The 13,273-nt window shown below is 42.6% G+C and overlaps 1 protein-coding gene across 1 annotated transcript in view; it reads right to left on the bottom strand.

Annotated features, from left to right (window-relative positions):
- Nucleotides 1–4,725: 4,725 nt before the first annotated feature.
- Fam81b (family with sequence similarity 81 member B) overlaps nucleotides 4,726–13,273 on the bottom strand; it is a 63,877-nt gene continuing 55,329 nt past the window's right edge. The window contains exons 8-10 of the mRNA XM_052159914.1: nucleotides 10,040–10,175; nucleotides 7,445–7,643; nucleotides 4,726–4,859 (exon numbers count right to left, since the gene is read on the bottom strand). Of these exons, the coding sequence (XP_052015874.1) occupies nucleotides 4,726–4,859; nucleotides 7,445–7,643; nucleotides 10,040–10,175 (469 nt within the window). The remainder of the gene's footprint in view (nucleotides 4,860–7,444; nucleotides 7,644–10,039; nucleotides 10,176–13,273) is intronic.

Genomic DNA, 13,273 nt, shown 5'->3' with positions numbered 1-13,273 from the left:
ATACATGTAGTCTGCTTTTCCGAGTCTGCAGCTAATTCATCTGTAGACTCAACCATTGGTAAAAAGTATTTTACAATTTGAACTGTATAGAACATGTACTTCTTTTTGTTATCGTCCCCACTACCCCGTCCAGAAGAAAGAAAAGGTTTGGCAAAGCATTATAGCACTGACATTCTGAATTTGCAATGATCCAGTGAGGTTTAAAGAGCACGGATGGCTAGGGATGTGGCTGAATTGTGCAGCATATGTGTAGCATGCTTGAAAACTTGGGGTCATTCCAACATAGGAACGTGATATTTGTGCTGGGGTTCCTCTTGTGATTCCACATGCGGTTCCCTCCCTTACAGTATGTCCAGGCATCAGTACACAGCAGGCCAGAACAGGCCGGGTCTGCAGGTTGCTGGTCTGGCTGGGAATGAGTGCCAGGCATGGAGTGGGGAGGGGCTTCTCTGATGATTTTAATGAAACAGCTCTCTTACATGATCTTAGCTTGTGCACATACCTTTATTTGAGTTGGACAAGGGTTATATATGGACCTTGAAGAAAAGGAAGGCATTCTCCTTAAGGTGAAGTTTCATTGGCTGGAGTTTAAAGTACTATGAATGCTTCATTTGAATGAATAGGCATTTTAGGAATTCCATGTACTTGCTGGGCAGATTCTTATCAGGAAAGAGGAAGTTGCCAAGGATGGTGTGAATTCTTCAGGTAGAAGATTGGGGGTTAGGTTCCCCAGATCAAGCACAGAAGAGGAAGCCCTGGTAAGAAATAGGAGTCCTCCATTTTGCTCAGAGGAGCCATCTGGACATGGTAGACTGCAACCTTAGTAGCAAGGTGCAATATAGGAACAAATAAAACATAAGAATCTGCATAGGTCTTCAACAAATGCTACATGACTCTACATGTGTTCAACATGTATGGATCATGATGCTTAAGGACAACCATATTTTCTACAGCTCTGTGTGTGTGTGTGTGTGTGTGTGTGTGTGTGTGTGAGAGAGAGAGAGAGAGAGAGAGAGAGAGAGAGAGAGCCTGTAAGGCAGTCTGTGGCCTGGTTGAGCAAGGCTTACTCTAGAGATCAAGTAGAATATTCTACAAGGGATGGAACCAGTGAGCCATGGCCCCAGACTGCTGACTCCTCAACTCCGTAATCCTGTGGCCATCAGTCACATAGGGCCACGCCCTAGGCCCTTAGTGTTCTGGCTGGACTCCACCCCTACAGTCACCTGGCTACAGCCCCACAGTTACCTGGCTATTATCCAGCCCACTATAAAGAGGCTTCTTGCCTCTCCTTGCTCTGTTGCCTCTCCTTTGTCTCGTCCTTGCCCTTGTCTCCCTGTTGCCCTCTTTCCATGTGGTCATGGCCTGCTCTCGTTCCTCTATCTTCTCTCTCTCTTTGCTTCTCTATCTCCTTCTCCTACTTTTCTATAATAAAGCATTACAACTATGAACTGTCTCTTCTTATCAAGACCCACGTATAGGAGCATGGATCAGGCGTCAGGGTTGCCAGCCCCAGGGAAGGATCCAGCCTCGTCTCAGCCAGATTTCCCGGGAGGCCCATGCCAGAAGGACACCGACACCGCCTTCTGAGCAAGGACCCCACTCCCTGCTAGCCAGGCAGCTTCTCTCTATAGATACCCTGGCGCCCGCTGTCCCTACCCCTGTGCGGTGTGCGGGCCCTGCCTGCCAGTTTTCCCTATGCGGGCTCTGCCTGCCTGTTTTTCCCGGCAACGAGGACCCGCCGTGCCACTCCCCACTCCACCCTACCCCGCGCCTTTTCCCCCACGTAGATGTTTAAGGCTAGAGGAGAACATCAAATATCCTATCCCTTTTCAGTTGAGACAGGGTCTTTCACTGAACCTGGGGTTGTACTGGTGTCAGCTTGCTCTAGTGATCTTCCTGTCTTGGCCCCTGCAGCTGCTGCTGTGGGCACGCCACCTTTTTTGAGGGTGCTGGGATCGCAACACAGCTCTTCAAACTTGTGCAGCAGATGTTCTCATCCACCGGGCCATCTCTGTGTCTCCCCTTCCCGTATGCTGTCCCTCCATTATGTTGTTGTCTTGCTATGTGGAAACCTTTTATTTGGCGTAGTCACACTTCTCTGATCCTGTGTTTTGATCTTGTGTCTGAAAAGTCACTGCTACAACTAACGGCAAGAGATTTCCAGAATATTGTTCAAGAGCAGGTTTTAATACAGGGAAAACAAATGCTGGGAGACAGCTGGACTTACACTACCCAAGACTGTGTACATGATGCTAGTATACAGAAAGCACATGAGCTACTTATCATGTAGTCTGTGCATGATCCCGGCACTGGCCTGTGTCTGTGGAGAGAGGGCCTTCACATTTCCTAAATGAGTAAGCAGAAGCGTCTGAGGTGGGGTAAGGTGACCAAGAGCCATGCCTGTCTTGATCTGCTCTCAAGAAAGGAGGCTCATTCATGCTGTTAAAAATGTTTGAGTGAACTTAAATGGAGCAATGGAAGGGGAAAGAGGGCCAGTCCTCCAGTGTCCCCTGGACAGAAGTTAAATTGTTGTGTGACCATCAAAGTTTCTTCAGCTCCAGAATGAGTGAGTCTGGGATGTATCTTTACAAGGCTTTGGGGAGCTTGTTTGTGTGTAATAGAACAGGTTTAGAGTGGTAATTCTGCAGGGTCTGTACGAGATAGAGAGTTAGGAGATGAAGGGAAGAGAGAAGAGAAATTTAATAGATGCTTCCAGATTGCCCTCTAATTCATTGTACGCGTTTATAAGTTCACCAGTGCTCGGTGCCAGCTTCCCTTTCGTTCTCGCACATGTCCATGCAGTATTGTCAACTCACTGTCTGCCAACCTGCACATGGTAGCTGAGATCCCTTGGGTTTTGGAAGGGAAGGTGAGCACTTTTCATCCTTCCATTGGTTACTGTAGTTTTCTGTCACCTAGGCATGTCCTATGATCATTTTGAAAATAAAATCTTGAATATATCATTTTCTTGCTGATTTACAAACATTTATGATTACTTAGAGTATCAGATCTTGGTCCTTAGCATGACATTTGATTACAAGGGAACACTTTTCTGTTTCTGACTCTTAAATCTACTATGAATTTCCCTCCAGTTACAGAGCTAATTATTCCATGTATACACTAATAACAGTAGAGATGTTTTACATTAAAAAATTAGCAAAGTTGGGAGCTGGAGAAATGGCTCTGCAGGTAAGAGCACTGACTGCTCTTCCGAAGGTCCTGAGCTCAAATCCCGGTCCCCACAAGGTGGCTCACAACCATCAGTAAAGAGATCTGACGCCCTCTTCTGGTGTCTAAAGACAGCTACAGTGTACTTACATATAATAATAAGTAAATCTTTTTAAAAAATTAGCAAAGTGGGTATAGGTGAGATATTTGGGTGTTAAGATTGCTTTATTATGGGAGAAATTGTTACTAATTTTAGAAATCTACAAACCAAGGGAAGTTCCTAAATCTGGTAATGGGTTCTCTTGTCAGGTTTATAAAACCTATGGGTAGAAATTAGTCCTTGTTCCAGCACAGACAGTGCACCACAAAATAGAAATGCCTGATTCTAATAGTTCCCATAATGATTAGCTTTAATTGTCAACTTCACACAACCAGGACTCACCTGGGAAGAGCAACTCAGTGAGAAATTATCTGTAGTTTAGTTGGCACGTGGATGTATTTGTAGGGAGAGGTTTTAAATTTATCAATATGGGAAGACCATTCCCACTATCAGTGGTAACATTCCTTAGGTCATGAACTGTAGAATAGTTGAGACAGCTGAATACGAGTATTCATGAGAAATATTTATGCATTCATTTCTCTCCGTTCCTAACTATGGATGTGATAGGACAAGCTGCTTCAAACTCCTGCTGCTTGATTTCTCTACAATGAATTGTAAGCCAAATAAATCCTTTCTCCCTTAAAGTTACTTCTTGTTAGGAAGTTTTAACACAGGAACAGAAATAAAACTATAACAGCTCTGTACTTAAGCTGTGTGTTTTAGTTTTATAGGAAACCAATGTTTTTGAGGTACTTCTGATCTAGCATCTAGGCCAAGTACTGTGGGGGTCTTTTCAAGGGAAGCTAGGGCATCATTTGATTTTGCAGGGGTTAGTACAATTCTGACACATATTGAGTATAATGGCAGTATATCTTAAATATGTATAAGTCAGACCTACTGTAGACACAGGCATTGTTATAAAAGGGAATTTTCCGGGTCAAAATTTATAAATTATTCCCCTGATGTATAAGTCCCACAAACGTTGCCCTTAGAGTTTATGAACTATTTCATGAATCTGTTTTGATCTCAAATACTAATGCTAAATGATATTCTTTAAAGGAGATATGTTTTATAATATTGGACAAAATTTATGTTACTAGTGAATTGTAACCACATAGTAGTTGTTATTTTCAGACTTAATCCGTTATCTAGTGGGCCTGCTATATACTTGAACTTACTTTATTCATCAGGTACATGATACAGATTATGCTTTTCTTACTTGTGGGCAAATAAAAATATAACAAAACATGCATGAAAACAAATTTCTTAATTTTTCATTAAGAAATTAAAGGCAACGTGAAGTTTTTTCATGTATTGTGTCCCCCCCCCCCCCAATGTCTATTTCTTTTAGAGGTGATAAGAAACACCAGAAGTAGTAGAAGATATTCATTTTCTTATTCGCAACTTTTCCCAACAAACCCTTGCACCAGCTGCTGGAAAAGAAAGTGCCTTCACAGTTACACTTCTTGGAGTTCCACTATTTTACGCTGTAATTTCTTTAGGTCTTTCTGAACTTTATGTTTCTCTAAATCCATTTTTGTTTTCTGTATTTGTTGGAGAGAATTGAGGGAGTCGTGGATTGATTTAAATCCTATAACAGGAAAGGAGAACAGATTTATTAATACCAATGCATTGGATCTCCGCCCCCCTCAAATGTGCTCTTCAGCAGTACTTCCATAATCGATCAACCTTTAATTCAAAGAACATTAAATTCAATTAAGACAAGTCTAAAAATATACAGACGAATTAGCTTATAGTAGTTTAACTGGATCTGGCTTTATTATGAGTACTTTCCCCCCCTCTCTGTAAACATACTGGCTAATAAAATAATTCAGAGAAACTTTAAAATATTTTCTTCTCTTTGTAGGCACTGAGAAAAGATTTGTGGGCTTCAAAAAAATTCTTGTTACTCGCTTAACAAGTACTTAACTTGGAGTAACTATAGGGTGGCCGTCTGCTGCCCTTGTACCTTAGAGCTTCCTACCTGTTCGCCTCATGTCTATTCTCATGACGACAGACCTGTCAGGCCACAAGCTCAGACTCTCCATTTCGCATAGTTGCTTATCAACACCTTTTTATTCAAAGTGTAAAGGAGTACTCCTTTGCAGTCTCTCTTTGCTAGAACCCCTACTTAGTAAAATAAAAACAAAGACTGAAAAGTCTCTTCAACTCATCCTACGCAACAATGAGTATAATTAAATAGGAAACAAGTACTGAAATGAAATAGGAAGAGGGTTCCTTGTTGGAGGAGTCATTTGAGTCTGGGGTATGATTCCTGGTCACAGAGTTCAGTATTTTAACCTGGCTGTAGGAGGTGGAGCTATGGCTGTAGGAGGTGGGGCTGTGGCTATAGGAGGTGGGGCTGTGGCTGTTGGAGGTGGGGCTGTGGCTGTAGGAGGTGGGGCTGTGGCTTTAAGAGGTGGGGATATGGCCATAAGAGGTGGGGCTATGGCTATAAGAGGTGGGGCTATGGCTATAAGAGGTGGGGCTATGGCTGTAAGAGGTGGGGCTGTGAGGGTTACTTTATTATTATTATTAGATATATTCTTTATATTTCCAATGTTATCCCCTTTCCCAATTTCCCACTCACCCTGGTATCCCCTATCTCATCCTCCCTCCCCCTACTTCTATGAGGGTGTTCCACCCCCACCTTCCACCCTTGATTCCCCTACAATGGGGCATCTGCTGTTCCTTCATAGGACCCAGGACCTCTCCCTGTCCTGATGCCTGACAAGGCCATACTCTGCTACATATGCAGCTAGAGCCATGTGTATCCCCTGGTTGATGGCTTAGTCTCTGGGAGCTCTGGTTGGTTGATATTGTTGTTCCTCCTATGAGGTTGCAAACCCCTTCAGCTCTTTTAGGCCTTTCTCTAACTCCTCCATTGGGGACCCTACGCTCAGACCAATGGTTGGCTGTGAGCATCTGCTTCTGTATTTGTAAGGCTCTGGTAGGGCCTCTCAGGAGACAGCCATATCAGACTCCTTTCAGCAAGCATTTCTTGGCATCCACAATAGTGTCAGGGTTTGGTGACTATATATGGGATGAATCCCCCGGTGGTACAGTCTTGGATACCCTTTCATTCAGTCTCTTCTCTACACTTTATCTACATATTTGCTCCTGTGAATATTTTGTTCCCCTTCTCAGAAGAACTGAATCACCTACGCTTCGGTCTTCATTCTTCTTGAGCTTCATGTGGTCTGTGAATTTTGTCTTGGGTATTCAGAGCTGTTGGGCTAATATCCACTTATTAGTAAGTGCATACCATGTGTGTTCTTTGTTGATTGGGTTACCTCACTCAGGATGATATTTTCTAGTTCCATCCATTTGCCTAAGAATTTCTTGGATTCATCATTCTTAATAGCTGAATAGCACTCTATTGTGTAAAGATCTGTAGGAGGTGGGGCTGTAAAGGTCACTTTCTGTAGGCAGCACATTCACGTACAAGCCAAAAACACTGGGTGGAAAGAGGCACCTTCAGTGCATCACTGTGGGACCAAAATTTTGTGGAATTTACACGTATTTTTCTAAACTCTGGAGGATACAACACAGGCTAGAGCTTTCGCTAATAAAGGAGGCTTGCATTCTTCAGACTTGTGACTCAAGGCAGATGGCTGCTACACAGCCTCTATTCCTTCTCATTCTCCTCTTTGACTTAGATGAGCCTTTCAAATCAATTCTCTTTGAAATCAGCTCAGCTGGACACTGCTGCCTTTAGCCTCTTTAGAAGAAAAGCAGTCATTACAAGCATCTTCATCTCTTCCTCACTTCTAAAGGTCAAGTTGCCAGGCTGACATCTGTCTAGCACCACTACCTGCAGTTCAATGAGAAGGCCATTTCACTTAGTCTCCTAAGTTTAAAATGGAGCCACAAGTCAGGTCTTTGTAAGCCCAAGAACTTGCCACCTTACAGACTTATGATCCAAAGATCTTAGTAAGTAAAGCATCTCACAACAATAGCAGGCATGTGACATGGTCAAGTGGGAAGGAGGAACATCTGCTCATGAATGTACCTTCAGTATTATGCCGACCTCCCGTAAGATGTTTAGGGAAGCCAGATTAAATGCATGATGATGTCACTAATGACCAGACCCACTGAAAATAGATACTTGGGAACAGAAGGAGGAAGGGGAGGGAGGGAGGAAAGGAAAGGGAAAGCCGTGAGTCCTTTGCCCACCTGATTGGTAGTCATTTTGCATTTTCTCTAGCTCTTCCCAGATCCGCTTCTCTATTTGGCTCATTTTCTTGGACATTTTATTATATTCGATGGCCTTCACTTTGTTTACTTCTGCTTCCTGTTTCTGGGAGTTAATAAAATTCTCCAACTTGCTTGAAAGTTGCAGTATTTTTTCTTCCATCTTATTCTCAGACTTTTCCTTAAAAATAAATTTTAAAAAAGTGTGAGAGAGAGAAAGAGAGAGGGGGGGAGGGAGGGAGGGAAGGATTATGTGATTACTCTGCAAACAAGAGCAGCAAGATGGATTTATGCTTTGGCTTAAAGAATGTGCTGCTTCCTCATGAAGAATATGAACATTATATGTCTCTAACTATGCTCCTAAGTGTTAGAGTCAATCGCTTAGTGTACTGGCTGATTTTGTGTGTCAACTTGACACAAGCTGGAGTTGTCACAGAGAACAAAGACTCCTTGAGAAAGTGCCTCCATGAGATTCAGCTGTAAGGCATTTTCTCAATTAGTGATCAAGGGGGGAGAGGGCCCCTTGTAGATGGTACATGCCTGGGGTGGTAGTCCAGGGTTCTATAAGAAAGCAGGCTGAGCAAGCCAGCGGAAGCAAGCCAGTAAGTAACATCCCTCCATGGCCTCTGCATCAGCTCCTGCTTCCTGACCTGCTTGAGTTCCAGTCCTGACTTCCTCTGGAAGTCAGCAATGTGGAAGTGTAAGCTGAATAATCCCTTTCCTCCCCAACTTGCTTCTTAGTCATGATGTTTCTGCAGGAATAGAGACCCTGACTAAGACACTTAGTTTGACTTTGCCATTTCTTTTGTAACACTACATGTTATATGTAGGGGCTGCTATTGCTGACATGCCTGGCAGGTTTGGAATTTTAGTCTGATGTTTAAATAAGTATCACAAAGGAAGATAACAGACATCGCTTTCTCTAAGATCCTCAGATGTGCTCCTAAGCGTCATAGCTAATCTCAACAGTTATAGAACCTCACATCTCCATGTGGACCCCAATCAATGAAAACTGAGACTCTCTACTCTAAGCTTTTTTTTTTTGTTTGTTTCGTTTTGCTTTTTTTAAAATCCCCTTGGTCAACTCCTCCCCTAGGAGTTCTGATTTAATTGGTGTATGATGGAACTCAGGAATTAGTACAATAGAAATGCTCACAAAGTGATTCTGGGGTTTAAAGTATGTGTGCAGCGACAGACTTAGACCTATGGGCTTTCTACAGAGAATCAGGGAGGAGGGACTGGGCTCAAATGCTGTGTCTCCTGTGAGTCTATTTCCTGCTGCATGCTTTAGAAATGGTGGAGTCAGTCTCTCTCTTCCTCCCATGATGAGCCAGGCTCAGTCACTACTGCTTATAAATAGAGGGCTTTGAGTACTTTGGGAGTTGAAAAACTAGCAGGCTCACTTGGCAGCCATGAATCTAAATATACAGACTTTGATAATCATAGCAATGATAAGGCTGTTAGCCTCTACCTTGACCAGTTATGTGCAGACTCAGGTGTGGGCTAGAGACATTGTTTTTACTGTGTTGATGGCAGTCCCACTGAATGAAGTTCTCAAGACATCTTCCATGTACAATTGTCATGGCAGGCAGCCATGGGCTAGCCCTTCTTGGAGGACTTGGGGTTCCAGTAGCAATGAGAGAGTCTGGAAGCCCATACATAGGTGTGTTTCTCATATGCCTGATCAGTCTCACTCTGAAGACTGGGACTTGCTTCACGTGGCATGATTGAGAAAAGAGTTCTTAGCCAGGCGGTGGTGGTGCACGCCTACAATCCCAGCACTCTGGAAAACAGAGGCAAGTGGATTTCTGAGTTCGAGGCCAGCCTGGTCTACAGAGTGTATAGCCAGGGCTATACAGAGAAAGCATGTCTCTAAAAAACCAAATCCAGAAAACAAAGAGAGAGAGAGAGAGAGAGAGAGAGAGAGAGAGAGAGAGAGAGAGAGAGAGAGAGAGAGAGAGAGAAAAGTTTTTAAAACTTTGTATCTGTGCCAGGCATGGTGGTGCACACCGTTGATCTCAGCAGTCAGGAGGTAGAGATAAACAGGCAGATCTCTGTAAACTCCATGCCTGCCTGATCTACATAGCAAGTTCTACAACAACCAGAGCTACATAGTAAGACCCTGTCTCCAAAACAAAATCAAAACATCAATAACAAATAACTCTGCATCCAGTACTAGATCTCAAACAGGGTAAATCTCTTGTCTTCCAGAAGCTTCTAAACTGTCATGAAGTCAAGTGTCACCTAGAAAACTTGTCTAGAGCCCGGTTCCTAACGGAGAACCCCAGAAAAGATTCTACAGTTTGGTCTGAGAGTATGGTGTTGTTGTTGTTGCTGCTGCTCTTTCTCCTCCTCTGGAAAAAGAAAATTTCTTCAGATTGTTTTGGAACAGGGAGAGCATATTCTAGGAAATGTAGATTCCCTCATCTGGAGAGGAGGTTCCTGGACCAGATGCAGGCACTGGACTCCTACAGAGGTGTTAAAATAGAAGCACTCTCCCATGCAGCAGAGATTACTGTCAAGGCTCAGGCAGCCACCATGCACTGCTGTTAACCTGATGACATAGAAATGCCTTACCAGCTTTTCCTGTACAACCTTCAGACATTCATTCATGTGGCTCAGGTGGTCTTTTCTATACTTGATAAACTGGTTTTCTGTCCATTTTTGATTGGTTTCAACTTCTTCATATATATTTTTAGAAAGTGAGGTAAATCTAAGGAAAAACATTTTAATAAGTGAATTTAATAAATCAATAAATAAATGTAAATATAAATAAAATTAATAAATGTAAATATTAGAATAAAAAACATACAGTAGGATAATGTCCCCAGGCCTGAGAAAGTACTTATGAGATATCTTAGGAGGTGTGGGTCCTTCCCTAGGCTGGAGTCTAGGCTAGCCACTATCAGCAGCCCTTTGTGTACCTCAGAAGGCAAACATACATGGTGGCAGGTATATGGTAAGCTTACTGATAACTTTCTCATACAGAAATGCATATGGCATCCATGTGGAAGTTCCCTCAAGGCTTAAAGTTCTCTGTGTCAGGGAAAGAAATGCTCAGTCACTTTGCAATGGACATTGACAAACTTTATGTAAGGAGCTAGATTGCAAGTATTTCAGACCCTATAGTTCGAATGCTGCTATTGTCGTGGGAGGGTAGCCACACACAGCACAAACAGCATAGCTCTGCTCTGATTAGACGCTCTCTGCCCAGACTCAAATTTCACAAAATATACTTGAAGTATAATTTTTTTAAAAAAAAATTATTCAAAAGTATGAAATGCTTCATCTTTAGTCAGACTCAGATGCTTGAGTTTTCTGGCCCTTGCTTTACAAGACCCGCTGAAAGCAAGGAGAAGAGCAAAATGGACTGACAGTATCATTAGAGGAAGGTGGGGGCAAGCCCCAAATGTACCTCAGTAGAGTCATGTCTAAAGTTGGCTTTGGATAGTGTGTGTCCTGGGGAAACCATCAGAACCATCTCCTCTGCCACTAGTGGGTCTGAGTGGATAGATTTGTGCCATGTGTGAGTACATGTCACAATGAAGAACCCAAACAGCCAACCCTGAGGTTAGGAATGGCTGTCATGATGAAGTGTTAGACCATTAAATAACAGCAGAAGACTTCAGCAAATGTGAGTGAATGATATTTCAGAGGTTAAAAGCATTGTAAAGAGGCAGAATTAACATAAAATGTCACTGTGGAGTGGCTCAGGGGAATCGACAGAGATGTATATCTGAGAAGGAGAGAGAGGAATAGTGGAGGTGTGTGAGTAGTCCCTAATATGGCAATTTCAATTTCCCATTTGGAACAGGCCAAATATTAGACCATCAGGAATGATATGCGCTGTCATTGATGATAAAATCCTTCTTGGTGTGCAGCTGGAACCGATCCTCTGCCACAGGGCTCCATTCTGAGGTGGCCCCAGGAGAGAGGTAGCCTCCCAGTAGTGCAGACAGGCCAGTGAGTGCAGGTAGGACCACCCCTACTGCTCAGAGGAACCCGCCTGGAATGTTCAGGTCACAGGAACCAAGGGTGCTGCCTGGGACAGGAGTCTTCCGATTTCCATCTGAGCCCAGAGCTGACACAGTGCTACATACACAAAAACCACCAGGAAAGAGCTGGTTTCCTACACAGCTGACAGCACAGGTAGGACCAACACCTCTCTTCAAATTCCTGGCCTAAGAGGGATCCACACAGAGCCATGAGGACACAGGAACCAAGGATCAGCTGGGGACAGATCTCCCTTTCTGATTTCTGTCTGTACCGCAGAGCTGACCCAGTACCACAGCTCTCCATACCTAAATTACTGCTGGAGAGAACTGGTTTCCCAGGAGTACTGACACAGAGGCTGGCAGGACAGACAAGTCATAATCAGAGACAACAAGACCAGCTAACATCAATGCTAACCAGATGACACAAGGCAAGTGCAAGAACATAAGCAACAGAAACCAGGGCTACTTGGCATCATCAGAACCAAGTTCTCCCAACACAGCAAGCCATGGTTACCCCAACACACCAGAAATGCAAGGCTCTGGTTTAAAATCACATCAAGTGATGATGATAGAAGACTTTAAGAAAGACATATATAACTCCCTTAAATAAATCCAAAAGAACACAGGTAAACAGGTAGAAGACCTTAAAGAGGAAACACAAAAATTCTGTAAAGAATTACCAGAAAACACAAACACAAATGAAGGAAATGGACAAAACCAAACGGGATATAAAAATGGAAATATAAACAATACAGAAATCACAAAGGGAGACAACACTGGAGATAGAAAATCTAGAAAAGAGATCAGGAGTCATAGACACAAGCATCACCAACAGAATGCAAGAGATACAAGAGAGAATCTCAGGTGCAGAACATACCATAGAAAACATTGACTGAACAGTAAAAGAAAAGGCAAAAGGCAAAAAACTCCTGACACAAAACATCCAGGAAATCCAGGATACAATGAGAAGACAAAAACTAAGGATAATAGGTATAGAAAAGAGCAAAGATTCCCAACTTAAAGGGCAGTAAATATCTTCAACAAAATTAAAGAAGACTTCCCTAACCTAAAGAAAGAGATGCCCTGCCCATGAACATACAAGAAGCCTACAGAACTACAAATAGAGTGGATCAAAAAAGAAATTCCTACCATCACATAACAATCAAAACACCAAATGTACTACACAAAGAAAGAATATTAAGGCAGTAAAGGGAAAAAGGTGAAGTAATGTACAAAGGCAGGCCTATCAGAATTATACCAGACTTCTCACCAGAGACTATGAAGGCTAGAAGATCCTGGGCAGATCTCATACAGACCCTAAGAGAACACCAATACCAGCCCAGACTACTATATCCAACAAAACTCTCAATTACCATAGATGAAGAAACAAAGTATTTCATGACAAAACCAAATTTACGCAATGTCTTTCCACAAATCCAGTCCTACAAAGGATAATGGATGGAAAAATTGCACACTAGAAAAAGTAAGAAAGTAATCGTCTTCCAACAAACCCAAAAGAAGATAACCACACAAACATAAAAATAACATCAAAGCTAAAAGGAAGCAAAAATCACTATTCCTTGATATCTCAACATCAATGAACTCAATTCCCCAATACAAAAACATAGACTAACAGACTGGATACATAAACAGGACCCAGCATTTTGCTGCATACAAGAAACACACCTCAGTGTCAAAGACAAACACTACCTCAGAGTAAAAGGCTGGAAAACAATTTTTCAAGCAAATGGTCTTAAGAAACAAGCTGGAGTAGCCATTCTAATATCAGATAAAATCGAGTTTAAATCAAAAGTCA

The sequence above is a fragment of the Apodemus sylvaticus genome, chromosome 16 (assembly GCF_947179515.1).
Source record: "Apodemus sylvaticus chromosome 16, mApoSyl1.1, whole genome shotgun sequence".
NCBI lineage: Eukaryota > Metazoa > Chordata > Mammalia > Rodentia > Muridae > Apodemus > Apodemus sylvaticus.
Note: the sequence above shows the minus strand (reverse complement) of the source record. Positions and strands in the feature narration are given on the sequence as shown.